Consider the following 19,840-nt stretch of genomic DNA (forward strand, 5'->3'; position numbering starts at 1 on the left):
TGCATGCGCACACCCGTGTGCACACCCGCACACACACAGACCCGTAGGAGGCTGAAGACGGAAGCATTGGGGGACAGAGACTCCCGACCGCACGGTGGCCACGTTGCTGCAGAAGATCTCGCGGGAACACCCACAACAGCAACGAGATCACACCGACACACGGCTGTTGGAGGCAGAGAGACGAGCTGGACCGTCCGCCGTCGTGGCTTCGGAAGAGAGCGACGTCGAGGCGCGCGTACGCGCGTGCGTGTACGGGAGCGTGCGGTTTGGGCTTTCTAGACAAACGGCAAGTGTCTGTGAACGTATGAAACGCTAATGAGGGGTGTGAGTCCCTCTCTCACGTTCGGCCAAGCCGGGCTCTGACTTCCAGGCCGGTGGACGTTGTGAACCGCTGGCCGCCGCTCGCGGCAGTGGCGTCGGGAAGCCGTGGTGCCCACCGGGCGACGAGAAACCCCGGGAACCGCGGCCCCTCCTCGGCAGGAGGGACGGGAGTCCCCGTGGAGGGGCTGTGCCGGCGGACGCCTGGGCCAGGGAGGGGGCCCGCCTGTCCGAATTCGGGGAAGGCTCTCCGGCAACACCCGGCCTGGAGGCTCCGGCTGCGGGAACCGGGCGGCGGCCGCGGGGAGGACGAAAGCGGAAAAGCCTTCGGCGGCCGCAGACTCACCCCCGCGGAGGAAGCTGCAGCCTGAGCTTTGTGCCCTGTGTCGCCTGCGAGCAGCGTGCAGTCCCGTCCGCCCTCCGCCTCGTACCTGCCCACGGGGAGGCCGTGCTTTGGCCTTATTCTGGAAGACTAGGGGGAGGAGGGGAGGGTTGTGACATCAGGGCTGCCGCGAGGTTGAGTTTGCTTTGCGATGATTCTCTCTCTGCTTCCTCCCCGATCGCGATAGTAACCCGTGTTTCTGGTGGATTCCCTCCCGGCCTTTCGGATGCCCGCCTGGGACGACAGCGCATCCGCTATCTAGGAGGTGACCCATGGGGTGTGAATCGCTGCCCGATGTCGGCGCCGCGGCAGTGACCCGGGGGGACACACACCTTCCCTCGTGGGACGCAGGTGCCCGTGGGCATGGAGCGGAGTTTCCTAAGCGGCATTTGAGGTGAGTGTGGGGCGGGCAGCCCCCGCGTGTGCGATCGCTTGCCAGGTTTATGTCAGCTGCTGTCCTGTGTGGATGTTTTCTGTCCGCTCTCCCGTAACCCCCAGCGTGGCTTCACCAGGCGGCCGTCCTCGTCCCTCCCACCACATCACAGATGAAGAGACGGACGCAGACGAGCCGGACGATGCGGCCGAGGTGGCCTCACCTGGGATCGGGCGGGGACAGGACTGCGTCCAGCCCCGTGACAGCCGCACCATCAGCACCCGGGCGCCTCCAGAACGCACGCCATGCTTCTCTCTTCTTCCCTCGCTAGGTCTGGTCGCCGCGGTGGCTCGGAGGCGCGGAGGCCAGCGCGATGGAGGAGGACACTGAACTGAGAACCGACGGAAACTCACTCTTAAAGGCTGTGTGGCTGGGGAGGCTCAGGCTGACCAGACTCCTCCTGGAAGGGGGCGCTTACATCAACGAGAGCAATGACAAAGGCGAGACGGCTCTCATGGTGGCCTGCATCACCAAGCACGTGGACCAGCAGAGCATCAGCAAGTCCAAGATGGTCAAGTACCTGCTGGACAACAGGGCGGACCCCAATATCCAGGACAAGTCTGGCAAGACGGCCCTCATCCACGCCTGCATCAGGAGGGCCGGAGGAGAGGTGGTCTCCCTGCTCCTGGAGAACGGCGCGGACCCCAGCCTCGAGGACCGCACGGGGGCTTCGGCTCTGGTTTACGCGATACACGCGGATGACAAAGACGCCCTGAGACATCTCCTCGACGCCTGCAAAGCCAAAGGGAAGGAGGTGATTATCATCACGACAGATAAGTCATCAGCGGGCGCCCAAACCGCCAAGCGGTACCTTAACGTCCCTCCGTCACCCAAAGTGGAAGACAGACAGTCACCTCCACTGTGCGCGTCTCCCTCGGACGTCGAACTGAAGGCTCCGGGCCCGGGCGCTCCGCCCAGCGAGCGGGAGGACGACTTCTTCAGCGTCCAAACGGGGCATCCGAGTGGTTGCCACACCGCCAAGGCTCTCAACGAGCCTGGGTCACCCACCGGGAAAGTTGGGAACCTCAAGAGAGCCCGCCTGCCCCAGCTGAAGAGGCTCCAGTCCGAACCCTGGGGCCTGATTGCGCCGTCCGTGCTGGCTGCTAACGTGCGTCAGGACGACGCCCACGGCGCGGGCACAGACAGTGAGGTCATCAAGAGCATTAGCGACGTGTCCTTCCCCAAAAGGGGGCCGCTCTCCAGAGCCAGCAGTATCGACGGCAAAGACCCCGCCCTGTTCCCCACATTCACAGAGCAGATTCTGAAGATCCCAGCCTCGCCGGCACCCGCATCCTGGAAGGCCGCCTACGACAAGGGCCAGGCGTCCCACCCTCGTGTGGCCAGAAGAGGGACTCTCCCTGTGGAGCAGGAGAAGGCTGGAGTCAGTCCATCAGTGTCCCGCAAGCGGCTGGAAAACGACCCGTACGATTTCGATCTGCAGCCAGGGGCTGACCAGCTCAATCCCGTCTCCCTGGAGTCGGGCAAAGGGCCCCTCGAGAGGAAGAGGCTGAACGGCTCCCACGTGGCTCTCTTCCACGGCTCCCGTGAGTCCCTGGACGTGGCGCCCAGCACCTCCCCCAGCTCGGCGCGCCCCAGGCCACCGCCTCTTCTGGAAAGGCGAGGTTCTGGGACTCTGCTGCTGGACCGCATCTCGCACACCAGGCCCGGCTTCCTTCCCCCTTTAAACGTAAATCTGAACCCACCCATCCCAGATATCAGGCCCGGCGGCAAACCTTCTTCTCCACTTGCCGGCGGCCTGAAATCCATGCTGCCCGTGGCTCCCAGCTCACCGAAGAGAGCTGACTCGAGGAGTCAAAAGAAACTACTCCGGAGGCACTCCATGCAGGTCGAGCATGTGAAACAGCTGTCTGGCTTTGAGGAGATCACGGCCTAGACACTTCCAGAGGGTCTCCACGTACCCGACGACAGGCACCATAATCCGGACCAACGCAGCCGCGTGGGCCCTCTTCCTCCCGCCCGTCCCCCCGTGCTGCTGTGCGGGCCGCCTCACAGGGTACGGAACAGGGCCCCGCTTCCCTTCTGAAATGATCGTGGGTTGTTACGGGTTTGCTTGAAAAGGGCCCAGGGTAATTGGGTTCTGGGGATGAGGTTACCGAGAATAAATTTCTCCAAAGGAAGAAAACCTTTGGGGGTTGAAAGTAACGCAGCTGGTACGGTGATCTAGGCCCCTGACATCAGTTCCTTTCCACCAGACAAACTAGAATTTAGATCCCAGGACGGCAGTGAAAGCATGCCCTTAGTACTAAATCTATAAAGTGCCTACAAAGGAAATGAGGCTTTAGAATTTGTCATGTGTGCAAAAGCTCGAAACTGGCCCCTGAGCTGTGAGATCTGGCAAGCTGCGTGTTATGTGTCAGCCCAAGGCGGAGAAGGGGGGACAGAGCCCCCATCAGAAGCACCAGAAGGCGGGGAAGGGGGGGAGGCCCCCCTCCCATCACGGGGGCTCTGGCTGCCTGTCACCGGGTCATGGGGCAGTGTCCTGCTCGGCACGGTCACGGTCTTCCCAACCCCCGTATCGCACTGTGTTCACGTGCTCATCTGGCTGTGCTACGAGTCCCCAGATACAACTACATGTCCCCCAAATTCCGATGTGCCATTGTCATCGGTGCATCGGACGTGAAATTGGCCTCATCCGCCTGCCCTGACACGAGCCGTGCCAAAATCTTGGGAAAACACAGCCAGGGTCTGGTAATTAATTTGGAGGTAAATGTGATACAGTTTCCAGAATAGACCTGTTTCTTGCCTGTTCTTCCGAAAAGTCGGTGACACCCCCCCCCCCCACCCAAAGCCAGAACAATACGTAGCGCTGGGCCGCGCACACGTGGAAAGCACAAGTGGGAGGTTCTCAGGCTGGAGGGAGTGGCGGGGACTGGATCGGGTGTTGTAGCCCGAAAACTTCCGGGGGTGCAGACTGGCGTCTCCCATGCTCTTGTCCAGGTAACTCCAGAGAAATCCGGTTTCTGCGAATTATCCGAAGTGTCTACGCGGCGGGAGGTTTGTAGAGATAACCCGGGTGACGCTTTCCAGCCGTTGCGCAAACCCAGGAAGGGAAGCAGAGACTTAGTGCGCTTGGTGTGACGGGGCCACATTTCAGATGACGGGCCTGGTCGTTTTCCCGTTCATTTTTCCCTCCTGCTGCTCAGATTTGTGTGCTCTGTGGTTGGAAGAATGTGGTCCCTGGGGGTCGCCTCCCATGGAGGACGAGTAGAGGCTCTGAGGTCTGGGTTTGCAACTCTGTTCCATCATTTCCCAGCTTGGGGACTTCGGCTTTTCTAAGCCTCCACTCGGTTGTCTGCAAAATGGGCTGGCAGTGCTTCACCTGGAAAGGGCGTGGGGGCCGGTGCCAGAACGTGCCTGTGCCGCACCCGGGGTGAGGAGGGGTCGCCCAGTCTCCGGCACATCTCCGGGCCTCTGAGGCTTCAGAATCTACAAGTTATACATAATATCCTACACAGAACGCAGTAAAGTCCAGCTGAAAAGTTCAAGTGTCTCCTTGAACTTCTCCTTGGTTCCATAATAGCCCCAAGTACACTCGTACAGTAAATTCTGCCACATCCGCTTCTCATACAATAGCGTCTCTGTGACGACACTTGCTAGACCCTTACCGGGGCATCCTGAACAAAAGTGCTGACGATGAACGATGCTCACAGATAAGCCAAATGTTCATTTTTTGATGCTTCCTCCAGGGCGGGCCTGTGCCCAACCTGGGCACCACTGACACTTTAGGCTGGGTCGTTCTGTGCCGTGGGGGCTGTCCTGGTCCACCCGCTAGATGCCAGCAGCATCCTCCCCCAAATTGCGACAACCAAAAACGTCTCCAGACAAGGTCAGACCGCTGGGGGGCGCCATCACCTCGGCTGATCACCGCCGCTCCAGGAGAAGGCGGTGCCAGAACAAGTCAAGACCCACGAAGCCGCATGCGGTCTGGCTGGCTCGGCCCTGCCCCTCACTTGAAGCCGTTCGAACTGTGCTTCTGTAGGACGACTGTGGTCGGGCTCTCAGGATTCCCGGCAAACACAAACGGAAGTGCCGGTGGCCCTGTGTTCCTTTCAGGGAGGGAAGAAAAGCTCGTAAGCTCGCACGAACCGAGGGCTCGCGGACTTGGTTTAGTGTGGACAATCCACGTTCTTTCCAGGGCCCTTTAGTCTCGAATGGTTCCTACCAAAGGCACACGATGAGTGGCAGAGAAACAACCCTCCGAAGCATTACAGAGCGAACCTTACAGACAACCACTGTTGTCAGCACATCACGCACGCACACACGCACACGCACGTGTGGCCAGTGCTCTCCAAGTGTCGTTCGTGCTGGTGAAAGCCCTGCATCTAACTGTGGGGGAGCAGCGCTGCACACGAGCATTTGTCTGAACCTTCGGCCAAGACCGGAAAGCCTGATTCATCCTCGTAGCGAGCACGGCACATCCATAGCGATTAGCTCAGGTGAAACGCGAAACGTGGTAGCTACTCAGCCGGAGTGACCTGTCCGTCCCCGAATGCCTGTGGCAGGCGCTGTCACGGCACTCCCTGCCTGCATCAGTCACTTGTGACCCTCTCCTTGGCCTTCCTCTAGACAGTCACCGGATCGTCCCTGTCTCATCCCTGTTTGACGATGCAGTAGCTGAATTAGGCCGTTCCAACCTAGTGTGCCCACCACAACGCTTTATCCTGGTTCGTGCATAAGTAGGCGATTTTGTCCAGGTTAACAAACCTCACAACGATGCTTCTTAAAAGCATATTTTAGATTCAAATATGCCTCGTAGGTCGGAGATTAGCTTTTCTTTTCGGGATCCTGGCGTCACTACAGAATTTCGCTGCCATCTGTAGTTTTCACAGCCCATCCACTTGAGACCTTCCGGAACGTTTATCAAAATATGGGACACGAGTCTAACGTTTAAAGTCTGGGACTTCGGTTTAATTTCTAGACACTCCAAAGCCGGTTTTTGTTTTACTTGTTTGTTTGAATCATTGTCAATTCTCTTAGAATTTCATCCAGTGAACGGTATCCTGCAAAACGCAGGCTGTGTCTGACCGTCTGCCTCTGTGTTGGTGCTTTGGACGTATCCCTGTTGCTTGAGCTCGTTCTCTACGGCGTTCTACTCTAGCCTCAAGCCGACGACGCGCTCAAAGATGTCTCAAAATCCATGTATCGTAACTGTTAGGCATTTCTAACACGTCAATAAAAGATACGCTGCAATCCTTCGGTAGCATTCTCCGTTTTTCTGTAGTGAAATCTCAGTGATAAATATTACCTTTTCCTTACGACGGGGTTGACGTGACTGCCCCACAACGTCTCCCTTAGCAGACACCCAATATTTTACACACTCATCATTTTGAAAATTAATTTTTGCTTACACAAAAGTGTAAGTGAAGTGTTGGAATTTTGCTCTCCGTTAGAAAGGGGCAAAGGACGAGAGGGGCGTTTCCCCTGGGAGGGGTGGGCTTCACTTCCTTCCTCTGGCCTCACTGCTCGGGCCTCCCCTGGGGCTGTCTGACACACGCCACCTGTGGGGACTTACCAGTCGCTGGGCTGGCCCTCCTCGGGCCCTGCTTCTAGTGTCGGCGAGTGTTACACGAGGCCCTGCTCCGGGGCAGAGTGTAAGAATCCAATGGACTAGCCCTTGTCTCTTGAAGTGCAGAGTTCTGTGATTCAAATTTCATCCACACTCCCTGACTCTCCGGACAGCCCCAACCTTACCTCTGGGGCCTCCCCTAGACGGTTGAAAGAAATTGTGTCAACAAAAACACAAAAAGGACTGGCTTCAGGATGTCCCTTCCCCACTTCCGTCTTCGGGAAAAGCAGGCCCACAAGTTTCTGAATCCTGTGAGGAGAGATTACGAGGGACCCTGCGGGGGGAGGAGAAGTGATGGGGGATAAGGCCACAGTGGCCCACCTGGAGTGGGGGGGGGGCGCATTCCCAGGATTGATAAAAGGCTTGGAAGTTTGGGGTCCCTTGAGCGGACCTCGCCCCCTTCTAGAACAAAAGGGTAGAGGGGAGTGGTCCATGGTGCATCCTGCGAGGCTGGGCGGGGGCTGCGTGGGGGTCAGGCTGGGCAGGGGCATCTGAGCCACTGGCCCTGCAGGAACCCTGCAGCTCAGACAGCACATGTATCCACGTGGCCAGTGAGCCTGTGGATGACACAGCCCGGGGACCGGAACTCCGTGAGCCGTTGAAGACCTACAGGAGACGGGCGCGGGGAGCTCCCCCGGGACGACATGGGCACTCTTACCGTCTTTGTTAAGTGGGGGGGAGGGGAGCAGATCACTCTTAACTAGATTTAGAAGAGTAAAGGAGTGAGACGTTTCTCACACCCAAGGGTGTTCTAGAGCCCACGGCATGCACTGTGCAAAGGACAGAAGCGTCACCCATGGCATTTGCCCCCGGGGAGGTCATCAGGGGTAAGCAACAGACCTCAAGGAACAAAAGGGGGTAATGCTTTACAGCTATGATGATACCAGAGCAGGTCACGCAGGGAAAAGTGTCGGACGCTTCTCACCGGGCATCCTCAGCTGAAGGTGGTTCTGTGATCCAATTTCCGTGGACTGATCGTGGACAGGGGGTTTTGACATCACAGAGTAAAAAACGTAATGCGGTTCACAGAACAGGGTGAGCGTGATGTGTCAGGACTGGGGAGGAGGAGGATGGGAGGGGGGAGAGGTGATGGGGGGACAGAAGGTGGCACACAGGCCCTGCAGGTGTGGACCAGCCCAAAGAAACAGCCCGCGGAACACGACACCCCCCCTCCCCCGCCCCGGACCTCCGTTCTGGATCCTCTGCCTCATCCGGGATGATGGACCCAGAATCCTAGACATCCCCGATCCAGAGCAAAAAGAATTTCTCATACGGTGAGAGGTAAAGGTCTACGTTAATTTTGTAACGATCCCATTAGAATGTAAGAAGTATTTAATCCTTTCCCTGCCACGGTGGGCACTGTTGCTTGCCTAGCTGGTCTGATTCCTCCTTTCTCCTTTCCGTTCTGGCCTGATTTTGTTCACGTGGTCACCCCACATCCTGGCCTCTCTTTCCACTAAAGCGACACTGCTCCCTCCCCAGCTCCCTCCAAGGGAAGTCCTGATTGGTCTGAGTTAATCACGACAAGTCCATTCTCCTCATCAGTGATTGGCTAAAGGATCCAGCCTAAGCCAATCACCACACGGCCTTCCCTTCTCAGTGCCTTAGATCCAGAGAAGGAGACATGGCCTGACTGGACCAGCTGGGCTGAACCAAGGACATACATCCCCCGGTTGACAGATTTTCTCTACCTCTTACTAGATGTGACCCAATAAACATGTTGTTCCGAAGCTTACTTGTTTGTTTGTTTGGTTTGACAGCCCTCTTTTGACAATGAGAGGATGGAGTCAAAGGATAAACCAACGTGCAGAGGAGGGCAGAGCTGGTAGGGAGATGGACTGGAGCCTTGATCACGCTCTGCCTGGAGGCTGCATTACCTCTGAACTTCCTGTTACATGAAGTAAGATATTCTTGTATCATTTAATCTAGTTAGAGTTGTGTTTTCATTCACTGGGGACAACATGTGAATTGTTTGTTTACCCAGTTTCTGCTTGATGATTTTTTTCTTTAAAGTTTATTTATTTACGTTGAAAGAGGGAGAGAGGGAGAGAGAGAACCCCACGCAGGCTCTGTGCTGTCAGATGCGTGGCTCAAACCCACGAACCGAGAGATCATGACCTGAGCCAAAACCAAGAATTGGACGCTTAACCAGCTGAGCCCCCCAGGCGCCCCTAGCTTAGCTATTAACAAGCTGAGTTTGGGGACCCTGGCAGCTTGTTTAGGGGCCACAGATTCCTGCCACCCAATATACTTCTCCTCTGAACGTGACTTAGGCCTCCTCCATCCAGAGATGGAGTCCATTTTTTCACCTTGAACCTGGTCTGGCCTTGGACTTGCTTCGGCAAACAGAAAGTGACAAAAGTGATATTGGAGTGTAGTTCTTTGGGGGGGGGCCTTGCTGTTTCTGTCCTGGCCCTCGTGGGATGCTGCCCTGAGCCTGCCATATGAAGAAATCACGTAAACCACAAGAGGGAGACGATGCATGCAAAACTGAGCTGCTCTAGCCAGCAGCCCGCATCAGCCGGCCGCCTCTTCAGTGGGACCATCTTGGACCTCCAGCCCCGAGGACCCTTGGCTGAAGCAGCTGCGTGAATAAGCCCAAGCAAAAACGGCTGAAGCACCACCCAGCCAACCACGAAATCACGAGAAATTGTGCGTCTTTGTTGGTTTAAGCCACTGACTCACACGGCAAATGCCGACCGAAGCAAATGCTATTTAATTAAACCTCCTGAGCTTCTGTTTCTTCTTTGTCAAAGGGGGAATAATAACACTTTTTTTTTTTTGTTTTTGCATGGCCGCTCGTGCAGATTAATTAATGCAAAATACATGAAGTGTGTGAGTAGCTAACACTGCAGGCCGGCACCTTGTAGGTGCTGAATGGTAGCTGTAAAGATTGCTGTTATGCAAACTTTTTAAAGTTAACACTTTCTTCATCCTTAGATTTTATTCTTCAAGGTTATATCCTGTTTCCTTTGACTTCACTTTGTTTGAGCAGCCTTCCTGGCAGCTTACTAGACTGGTCCCCTCCTAACTACCTCGCTGTGACTTATTCCCCTGTTTTATTCATGTCCCTCCCAAGGTAGTAACACAGATGTGCTCTGATCAGTGCCTGAGACAGTGTGACAGTTACTGCCTTCCACCCCTTAGGTGCTGTGACAGTTCTGTTCCTTTATTAACCCCCAGGGGGCGAGTCAGGCCTCCTTGCTCAGTTGGTGCATTCCCACTCTTACCCTCAGCTAAGTGTTGTTGAGGCTCAGGCTTCGAATGCCGTGGCCTGAGCTGCGGCCGCGTCAGGCTTCCCGCCTCTGAGCTTATGCAGGTGTTTTCTTGGAACTTAAACACAGGACTTAACATGTAACCTGGCAAAATTTCTTGTTAATCTTAGCACCGCAGCTGGCCAAGGTCATCTTAGTCTTACATCTGTCATTTGCTTCTTCTCTCGGTGCATCTAGATGAAATGATTATTTCTTACATGTTTTTTCCATATACATATATATCAATATATATGTATATATTGATATCGATATATATATATATACATATGTATATATACATATATCAGTAACTAAAAAATAATGTGCCGCAGGACAGAACCAGGGAAAGAGCCTCAAGGCACAGAACAACATACCTTCTCTGAGCCTGGTACAGAGTCATCTGATTGCTTTGACATAGCTTCGCACGTTAATTCACGGCCAGATGTGCCCCGCGGCGGTACACTTCCCTGTCGTCCACGTGGGGGTCTATATGGCGGTACAATTATTTGCGGAAATCCGGATACACATGTGATAACGCTGTCCCGAAAAATTCTTTACTGAGTAGCCAAACCACAGTCGGTGTCTTTTCTGTTTTACCTGCTCTTAGAATATCAAAACCCTGTAGTAGTGATTATACAAGATATCTTCTTAGGCCAATGGTAATGGAGAAGGCAGTAAGTCAATTTCCCCGCTTTCATGGTTTTGAGAAGGCAAAGGGAAAGAAAGAAAGAGCGTTTTATCCCAGGAGAACCTTCGCCTTGTCCTGATAGCCCAGACATCTGAGTGGCTGAGCGCAGCCTCAGTGGCCCCAGGGTGCGGGGCTCCCGCGCAGCTCGCCCGCCTGCCCCGCCCCCAGCCCGCCCGCCAAGCCGGGAGCCGCAGGGGGAGGGGGCGTGGCCTGCCCGGCGGAGCCAGCGCGCACGCGCAGCAGGGAAGGGGCGGGGCGCCTTCCCCGGAAGCGCCGCCTGGGCGCCACGTCCGCGCCCAGCGCCCCGCAGCCGCCGCCCCGGCCGGGACCGGACCGGAGCGCCATGGGCCCCGCGGGCGCGCGTCCCGGCTCCCCGCCGTCGCCACCGCTGCTGCTGCTGCTGCTGCTGCTGCTGCTCCGGGCCGAGCGGCCGCGGGGCGCCGAGCTCACCTTCGAGCTGCCCGACAGCGCCAAGCAGTGCTTCCACGAGGACGTGGAGCGGGGCGCCAAGTTCTCCCTGGACTACCAGGTGAGGCCGCGCCCCGACGGGCGGCACTGCGGGCGGGCCGGGAGGCAGCGCTCTCGGCCCGCCTTGTCCCGCGTGTACTCAAGCACGGCAGTGGGGGCGGGAGGTGGGTTCGTGGTCGTACTCCCCGCTTCTCCAGGGTTTACAGGCGGAGGCGGGGTGAGCGCAGGGGAGGGGACAAGGCGCAGCGTTTACCAGCAAGCAGTCCTGTTGTGGCCATATGCTGCCGCTCCTGCACTCCCGCCTCCTCCCACAGACCGCCCGGCGCGGCGCACGGGTGGGGACTGGTCTCGGGTGAGGGATCTGCCCCGGAGGTTTAGTGGGCAGATCTGGGGTTGGGGTGCCAGTGGGAATCCTCCCCAGACGGCCACCTGCCCGTGGACACCTGCTCCCAGGCATTCCCGGGATGAGGTGGCGTGGGCAAGCAGGAGTGAGGCAGGCCCTTCATGGGTCCTCTCTGGCCAGAGCCACTGCAGGAGGCTTGTGCCTGGGGACAACATGGTGTGGGATGGCCTCTGGGTCGCTGGTATGGCCACTTTGACATCTCTGTGGACACCATGCAAATTGTGTCTGGGTTAACAGCCGCCCCCCCCCCCCCCCTCCCGTACAATCACTAAAAACCGGTCATTATGAGGCTGGAGGGGCCTGGGAGGCGGTCTGGTCACTGCTAGGGCAGAAATGCCCTGTCAAAGGATGGCCACCTTGATTTCGGCACCTCCAGCAGCAGGGGGCCGACCACTTATAAAGGAAATCCTCCCATCTGTGCAAAGAAGAACTTTGGAAGTGGATGTAGGCCGCTGACTGTGTCCCTCGATGGACGTTGGTTATAGCCGATGACCACCTGTGTGATTTTGCCCAATGCCCATCTTGTCACTCTTATGTTTATAAAGAGTTTGAACTGTGTCATTCCCAAGGACCCTCCCACCTCTGATGGCCACCGGGTCTATGAGCACTCTAATCTGTATTTGCTTTTTGCATTTGATCAGTAATAATATTAACATTCACTAGACCCGTCTGGCAATTTACTTGATCTCAGAGCCTCAGTTTCCTCTTCTGTAAAAGGGGAAGGATTAAGCTCATTGTGCCCTTGCAGAGCAAAACCTTGGGAAGTCGGGCAGACGGGCATTCAAATCTTAGCCCTGTCCCTTTCTAGCAGTGTGGCCATGGCGGATTTACTTAACCTCTCCCAACCTCAGTGTCGTCCCCAGGACGACCGAGAGCATCCCAGCACCTGTTCTAGGAAGTTCACGGTGGCCGGTCGGCATTGCACGCGCGCTGGTTGCCCCACTGGTAAAGCAGACGGTGGGTGTGTCTCTGGTTGTCAGGTCATTACCGGAGGCCACTATGACGTGGACTGCTACGTGGAGGACCCCCTGGGAAAGACCATCTACAGGGAAACCAAGAAGCAGTACGACAGCTTCACGCACCGGGCCGAGGTCAAGGGCGTTTATCAGTTTTGCTTCAGCAATGAGTTCTCCACCTTCTCTCACAAGACCGTCTACTTTGACTTCCAAGTGGGCGACGAGCCCCCCATCCTCCCAGACATGGGGAACAGGGTCACGGCCCTCACCCAGGTGAGTGGACGTCGGCGGCCGCGGGCCGGGCTCCGCCTTCAGCCCATTCCTCCCCTCGGGTCCGGTCCTGGCCTGCACTCAGTCGCCCCGCCTCCAGCTCCCGGCCTGCGTGGCTCAGTGTTGGCCTCACCTCCTCCTGCGTTCAGTCCTAAAGGACACGGTCCCCCTTGTGCTCTCCCTCTGCGTTGTTTCGCCGGATCCTCTGGAATTTCCGTGTTCCCACCGGCCTTTCAAACGGCATCGCTCGGGGGGCGTCCGTGCCTGCCCCCTCCCCCCCCCCCCCCCGCGTGTACAGTGTGTGTGCGTCATCAAGACCAAACGCCTGCTTCGTACGGTGTGTTGTTAGGGCCACGTGAGCTGCGACGGCAGATCAACCCCACGTGTCGGTGGCTTAACCCTGTGGCAGATCTTTTCTCACTCAAGCGGTAACTAGGTTGGTGGAGAGCTTTCCTCCACGGACTGACGTAGGAATCCGGGGTGCTGTCTGGTGGGCTCCCTGCTCCATTCCTCTGGGCTCTGAGCGGACTTCCTCCGGAAGTCCCGCCTGCTTCTTCAGACTCCCGGCCCGGGAGTCACTCGCCGCACTTCTGCTCAGCCCGTCGTTGCCAGGTGTCCCGCGGCCCCCTGGATGCCGGGAGGGCTGGCAGAGACAGTCTGCTTGGGGAGTGTACTCGCAGCCAGGGCCCCACACTCTGGAAGAGAATCGGGGATAGATGGCCGTGCATGGGCTCTCGGGGCCAGTGACAGACTGAGCCCAGGCTCCTTCGTCAGTCTCCCTCCTGCCCCTCACGTGCAGTGCAGGCTCTCGGCTTCCCGAGGCCCGCCCAGCAACCCGTGCCGTTTACCCTGGTATCCCCTGCCCCCAGTCGTGGCGCATGGCACAGACTTGCCACACGACTGCGTGGCGGGGCCCAGGGGACCCCGCAAGACAGGATTGACCGTCGGGGCTGCGCTGCTCCTGATCCAAAGCCAGAGCGTCTAAGTCTCCAGCGGGGCCAGGTCGCCTTCTGGGTGGCCTCTCGGTGGTCACGTGGTCACCCGCTCCCTTCCTCTGTGGCTCTGACTGTGGGTTCGTCTGCCCTCCCTGATCAGATGGGGGTTACCGCCACCCAGTCCGGGGTGTGGCCTGGCCACGTACGGCTATTGCAACATAAGTTTATTAAAATGAAATTAAAAACTCGTTTCCTCGTTGGCTGCGTAGCCACATTTCCGGGGCCCAGCAGTCACAGGTGGCCAGTGGCCACGCGTGGCAGGTTCCGCCAGATGGCCCTGGGTCTGAGCCTGGCCGCGTGACCCGTGGCGTGTCCTGGGTGGGAGGTCCCACAGCCCGTACTCTTGGGAGTTCTGTGGCTCACCGGTGAAACAGCCTCCGTGCTGAAGATGTGGTAACTCTGGAAGCGGAGCCGAAGGTCTCCCCCTCTAACCGGTGGAAGACAGATCGGGTAGAGAAAAGGCTTAATGGTCACTGCGATCGAGAAATCCTTTCCTGGAGGCTTAGAATTAGATTTGGTTTTCTGGCAGGAAACTGACTACTCACCCCCTTCTGCGTGGCCGGATCTCCTGTTTTCTCCTGCCCAGCCTCCAGAGGGGGTCCCTTCCCCTGGTACCTCTGACCACCCCGCCCACCCCCACCCCCAGCCTTGAGCACCGTCTGTCTGTGTCTACACCTGAGAGCCTGGTTCCCGTGTGGCGGGCATTTCCTGTGTGCTGGTGCCGGCTGGCGGCAGGCTGAGATGTGTGGCCATGTCAGTTAGCCACGGGGCGCTGTGGTCAGAGCTGTGGTTTAAGGGACGGGTCTTGGGAGGGGCCGGCAGGTGCACGTCCCTCCCCAGACCTTGTTTTCTTGGCGTGGCTTGGATCCCCCATTGGCCCCGGCTCTTTTCTCACACCCCCTGCCCCCCCCCCCCCAACCTCTTCCAGCACAGCGGTGGGCCAGAGGCCATGTTTTCTGGCCCCCGAATCCAAACTCTGATGGATGAGCGGGATCCAGAGTGACCAAGGTCCAGGCCGGGGCTAAGGCCACGGGGACTTGTCTCCAGCTTGGGTCCCAGCCTGACGAGGCTCCCAGGAGAGGGCAGGGGCCGGGAGGGTGCCCCTGGGGCGGCCGAGCTTCCTGAGAGTCCGGGCAGATCCCAGCAGAGGCTGAAGGTTTTCCAGCGGAGGTCAGAGGCCCCGGGCCGCTCACTGGTCTTCCGGGGAGGATTAAAGGTTCTCCCACCTCTGCTCTGAGGTCAGCTCATGCTTCCCTGCCTCCGAGCTCTTGAAGTCGGTAAGGACCCGAGTGCTCCTGTCCGTGGGGGCCCCGTGGGGTGCAGGCTGGGGGACCTTGCTGGTGGTTGCAGGCTGAAGACTGGAGCATCAACAGGCGGGACAGACAGGGTGAGACGCTGGTGTGGCAGCAGAGGAAGGGGACGGTCCCGGGAGGGGGACGGATCGGGGTGTCTCCAGGGAGCAACTGTCACAAGGCAGCAGTGACCGGAAACCCCGGGAGGCTCCCGGATTCCAGCCAGGGAACCAGCCAGGGCAGAAGCCACACTCCAGCCCAGGGCCCTGAGAAAACAGGGTTCTTGGAAGCAGAAGGGATTCCGCAGGGTAGGAAGCAGGCTGGACGGGTTTCCTAACGGAAAGCTTGTGGTCACGGGCCATGCACTGGCACAGGCGGGGGTCCCAGTGATGGGGATGTAGTGTGCCTTTCTGGGCAGGGGGTACTTCGGGGGGGGGGTGCGCGTCATGTGCTATGTTGCCCCTGGGTCCCGTGGCCTTGATGCTGGGAGAGCTACGTTCCCGCCCGTTGCTGCTTTACCCTCCGGGACCTGATCTGAGACCTTCCTGTGAAGGCCACCGCCGCCCTCTTCTCAGAACCGCGGTGCCGTCTCTGGCCTGTGGGTGGGACGCGGCCTCCGACGTGGCGCCTCGCACGGCGGACCCGACGTGTCCTCTGCCTCGGGCCTCTGCACCTGTGACTTCAGGGTCCTCCCTGTTTCTCTTCCTCTTCCCTCCCTCCTTTTCCAGTGATTCTGGGCCCTGGGAGGAGCCTGCACCTGCCGACCTGCACTGTTGAGCCCCCCAGCCAGGCCCAGGGCCCGGGGAGCGCCCTCTCCGAGTGTCTGAATGAGCGTGGGACGGACCTAAGCGAAGAGGGTGGAATTCTAGCCCGGAAACCCACGTGGGCCCTTTGCTCGTGCTTAAAGGCAAAGTCTGTGTGTGCACGCATAGTGAGTGTGTGTGCGTGTGCAGGCCCCACAGGTGCGCATGCCTACGTGTGCGTCCCCGGCCCCCGCTGATCTCAGGGACACCCCGAACCTGCTTGTGGCGGGGCCCTCGGTGCCCACGTCTGTCCGCCGCTCTGTCCTGTCCTGCCCGCAGAACCGCAGCGACCGGTGCAGCTGGACTAGAGAGGCTTCCAGAAGTGCCGTGTCGTGATTTGGCCTGGACACGGCTCGCAGAGTAGCCTGACCCCACGCCGCGGCCTCCTTCCTAGCCCTTCCCGGTTTATCCGCTGTTCATTCTGCGATGGCGGACGTGCCTTCGTGAGCTCCAGAAGCGTCACCTGAAGAGCTGGGGCGGGGGGTGGGGGGCGTCAGCGCCTACGAATGCCGCCGTGCGTCCGGCAGAGGTCTGTGCCCCGGGTGGTCCTGTCGTGGCCGGCATTTGGAGCCGGTTGACACATCAAGGAACTCGTTGGTGTCACGAGCCCTTCCAGGATCAGGTGGCCGCTTCTCAGCGTCTGACGCCTGTAGGTACGCGCCGCCTACCAAGTGTGGGGCAGGTGACGACGCCGGGCGCCAGCCCGAGATGACAGGGTGTGCGGGTGTCCCCGAGAAAGTGGGTTTGTGACCCTGGATTCTGCCCTTTGAACTGCTGCCCTGTGAAGCTCCCCTAATTCCACCTGGGTGGCAGTGACCCTGTCGCTTCCTGTCTGGGTGGCACTTTGCAGCTCTTCCCCATGGACCCGGGTGACAGCAGCCGCCCGCGTGTCCGCAGGAAACCGTAGCCCTGGCGGCAGACCAGTCATCGGGTGGACACGATACGTGGCCTTGTAAACGCCGGGGCCGAAAGGAGGCCTCGTCCTCCCTCGCGTGGCCTGGTGTGGCGCCTGCCGTGGCCCGGAGTGAACAGCCCGTGAGGCAAGTAAGGGCGACGTTGCTTTTTGGCCACAGTCTCCTATTTGCCTCCCGGAAACAGTTCCATTTGTGACACAAGGGAGGGTGTTGGGGGTCAGTCAGGCGGTGGCTCCGTGACTCGGTCTCCCCTCCCTTCCTGCGCTCACGGTGTGGACAGTTCACCTCTGCGCTTCGGGGACCGAAGCAGGTGTCTCCGGGACGCGTTGCGAGCTTCTCTGGCCTTGTTGGGATAGAATCTTCTAGGTTTTGGATAAATGCGTGTCATAGGTCACCTGTGAGTGAGCCTCATGACCACCGCGGGCTTGTGACTCCCTTCGTGGCGTAACCGAGCGTCCGAAGCGGACCACGTGCACCTCAGGGCCGCAGGCGGGCGGTCCGGGCCACGCGGGTCCCCAGGCTGGGTCGGGGTGAGGCCGGGGATCAGCTTCCGCGCTCGCCAGACTGTTGGCGGGTTCGGGTCCTTGTCGGCTGTTGTGCCCCGGCCCCCAGAGACCTCCTCCGGTCCCCGCACGTGCCTGTGTCCTCTAGGCTGGCAGCTGGAGCTCTGCTCCCTTTCAGCGGCTCCTGTGGTCAGGTCAGGCGCTGGGGTGGTGGCCGTGGCGTGAGGGTGGCCGTGCCGTGTGACCTAGTCACAGCTCATCGTGTCGCGGGAGTCGGGCAGGTGTGGGGGAGGGGGAACGGATTCAAGGTTCTGCCTCAGTACGCGGAGCCGGGTGAAGGGGGTCCCACGTGAGCGTGTGTGTGTAAGCGTGCACGTTCGTATGTGCGGTCGGGTGTGTGTGCATACACGAGAGGGGTGTCTTCCTGTGCCTGTGTGTGTACAGGAACAGGCCCCCACGACTGTGACTCACGTCTCTGAGCTCGGGCAGGTCACACGGCCTCTTGGAGCCTCAGTTTTCTCATCTGTGTGCGGGGCCAGCAGTCAGTCAGGCCTCCTACCAGCGGGGTGGCGATCCCCGCCCGCCACTGTCCCGAATGTTAGGTGAGACCCCAGGGCCGCGTTCGAAGGCCTAGGCTCGGGACTCAGACACGCGGGCTCCGCTCCTGTCTCCGCCACCTCCTAATCGGAGCCTCGGGCTCGCTGTGCGGTTTCGGTGCCGGCGGCTCAGGGGACGTGGCCCGGGTGTCAGCGTGGGCCGTGTGCGGACTGCACGCTCCTCTCGGGGTTAGAACATGACTGCTCTTCTCCTCCCGCCCAGATGGAGTCGGCCTGTGTGACCATCCACGAGGCCCTGAAGACGGTGATTGACTCCCAGACGCATTACCGGCTCCGCGAGGCCCAGGACCGGGCGCGGGCGGAGGAGCTGAACAGCCGGGTCTCGTACTGGTCTGTCGGCGAGACTGTCGCCCTGTTCCTGGTCAGTTTCAGCCAGGTGCTGCTGCTGAAAAGCTTCTTCACGGAGAAGCGGCCCGCCCCCCGGGTGGCGCACTCCTAGTCCCTGCGCCCCGCCCCCAGCACGGATGTGCCCTCCTAGGTCACGGGCTCCTGCTGGGCCGGAGGCAGAGCCGCCCAGGGAGGGGCGGGGCGGGGGGGGGGGGCACCGAGCTCCCAGGTGCCCGCTCCCGGTGTCCCGGCGGCCGGCGCCCAGAGAGCCCGGTGACGGGGACGCATCTGACTGCGTTACGTGCGCGACGCCGAGAAGAGCGAGTGGTCAGGCTGAGACCGGCCGCTGTGCAGGGCCACAGGAAGTGACCCGCGTCTGGCCAGAGGAGGAACCCCGCGTGCCCAGGCCTCCTGGGGCGGCTCCGGGCGCTCCCTCTGCCCCACGGTGCCCGGGTCACCCGGCCTGTGTGTGTCCAGGCCTCTGTGCAGAAGAAGGGGCTCTTTAGTCCGCTTCCCTCTGTGGAGCTGTCTGTGCCTGGAGAAGCCGGGCCCCGGGGCGGGCGGCTTTGCAGAAATTTCCCATCCCGGGTGAGCGGGGGTGCCCGCCATGGAAGCGGGAGGAAAGCGGAGGCCGGTGCCCTCGGTCGGCTGTATCTCCCCGGAGGCAGCACGTGGTTTAATAAAAACGAAGCCTGAGCACCGTGGAGACCTGTGCCTTTATTTCTTTGCCCTGGGGGAGCTTACAGACGAATGGGGGCTGTGGGCGCCCGTGCAGACGGCGTGACGGAGCAAGGCTGCCCTCGCGGGGTGTGCGGGGTCTGTGTGCAGGCGTGCGCACACCGCGGGTAAATCTCCCAGGCGAGCGGAAGCAGTGACTGGGGCCTCGGTTACTTTGTTGCCTCGGACTCGGGAGGTCCCTGAGGAAGCAACGTCGTCATGTGGTCCGGACAGAGGGGCCGAGAGCAGGGAGAAGACAGGGAGTGGCTGTGCTACGTGCCATTTCAGCAGCCACGGCGTCTGCTTAAAACTCAAGTCAGACCGTGTCATTCTGGGTCACCACCCCCCGTGGCTCCACAGGTCCCTCGGGTCGCGGCAGAGTCCTCGCTGTGGGCCGGGAGATCCCGCGTCATCGGCATACCGGCTGCCCTGCTCCCCTCTCTCACTCCACCCAGGTCTCCTTGCTGTTCCTATCACACACTGGGCCTTGCCTCTGCCCCGGGGCCTTTGCACATGCCGTTCCCAATTAGAACACCATCTCTCTGACACCTGCGTGGCCTCCTTTTGGCTAGATGTCACATTAGCAGCAAGATCTACCCTAACGACTCCATTCGAGATGGCACCCTCTCACCTGCCCCGGCCTCCTCGTCTCCCTGTCCCTGCTTTTCTTCGAAGCTAGTTTTGTCACCACTGACACATACGTTTACTTGTCTGTTTATCGTCCTTCTTACGCCACTACATGTAAACTCCATGCCGTGTCCTTGGTCCCCAGAATAGCGCCTGCCACGTGCTAAGGTCTTAATACATTATTAGTTACTGAATGTATAGCGTTGCCTGTTCGTAAGAAGTTAATGCATTACTGATCACGTGTCTCCGTAATAGCTCTCGAAGGAAGATCCGACGTTTGCCTTAA

At 59.3% G+C, this 19,840-nt stretch overlaps 2 protein-coding genes across 9 annotated transcripts in view; both read left to right on the forward strand.

Annotated features, from left to right (window-relative positions):
- ANKRD34C (ankyrin repeat domain 34C) overlaps nucleotides 1–8,593 on the forward strand; it is a 31,023-nt gene extending 22,430 nt beyond the window's left edge. For 2 of the 6 annotated variants that reach the window (XM_042940784.1, XM_042940785.1), the window contains 2 exons: nucleotides 888–1,094; nucleotides 1,405–6,348. In XM_042940784.1, coding sequence (XP_042796718.1) covers nucleotides 1,447–3,027 — 1,581 coding nt within the window. In that variant the 5' untranslated portion in view covers nucleotides 888–1,094; nucleotides 1,405–1,446 and the 3' untranslated portion in view covers nucleotides 3,028–6,348. The other 4 variants (XM_042940786.1, XR_006203255.1, XR_006203256.1 and 1 more) reach the window with 4 other exon arrangements.
- A 2,378-nt stretch (nucleotides 8,594–10,971) lies between these two features.
- On the forward strand, nucleotides 10,972–18,907 carry TMED3 (transmembrane p24 trafficking protein 3). 3 transcript variants are annotated; one of them, XR_006203257.1, is made up of 4 exons: nucleotides 10,972–11,191; nucleotides 12,514–12,762; nucleotides 15,775–16,502; nucleotides 16,747–18,076. XR_006203257.1 is itself a non-coding variant. In XM_042940787.1 (3 exons), exons 1-3 carry the CDS (start codon nucleotides 11,006–11,008, stop codon nucleotides 18,320–18,322), a joined length of 672 nt encoding a protein of 223 aa, XP_042796721.1. In that variant the 5' UTR covers nucleotides 10,972–11,005; the 3' UTR covers nucleotides 18,323–18,907. The 3 variants fall into 3 exon arrangements, 2 of the variants coding, with proteins under 2 accessions (XP_042796721.1, XP_042796722.1); XM_042940787.1 differs by lacking the exons at nucleotides 15,775–16,502; nucleotides 16,747–18,076 and adding an exon at nucleotides 18,086–18,907; XM_042940788.1 differs by having other exon boundaries at nucleotides 15,775–18,076.
- The last annotated feature ends 933 nt before the right edge of the window (nucleotides 18,908–19,840 follow it).

The sequence above is a fragment of the Panthera leo genome, chromosome B3, assembly GCF_018350215.1.
Source record: "Panthera leo isolate Ple1 chromosome B3, P.leo_Ple1_pat1.1, whole genome shotgun sequence".
Taxonomy (NCBI): Eukaryota; Metazoa; Chordata; class Mammalia; order Carnivora; family Felidae; genus Panthera; species Panthera leo.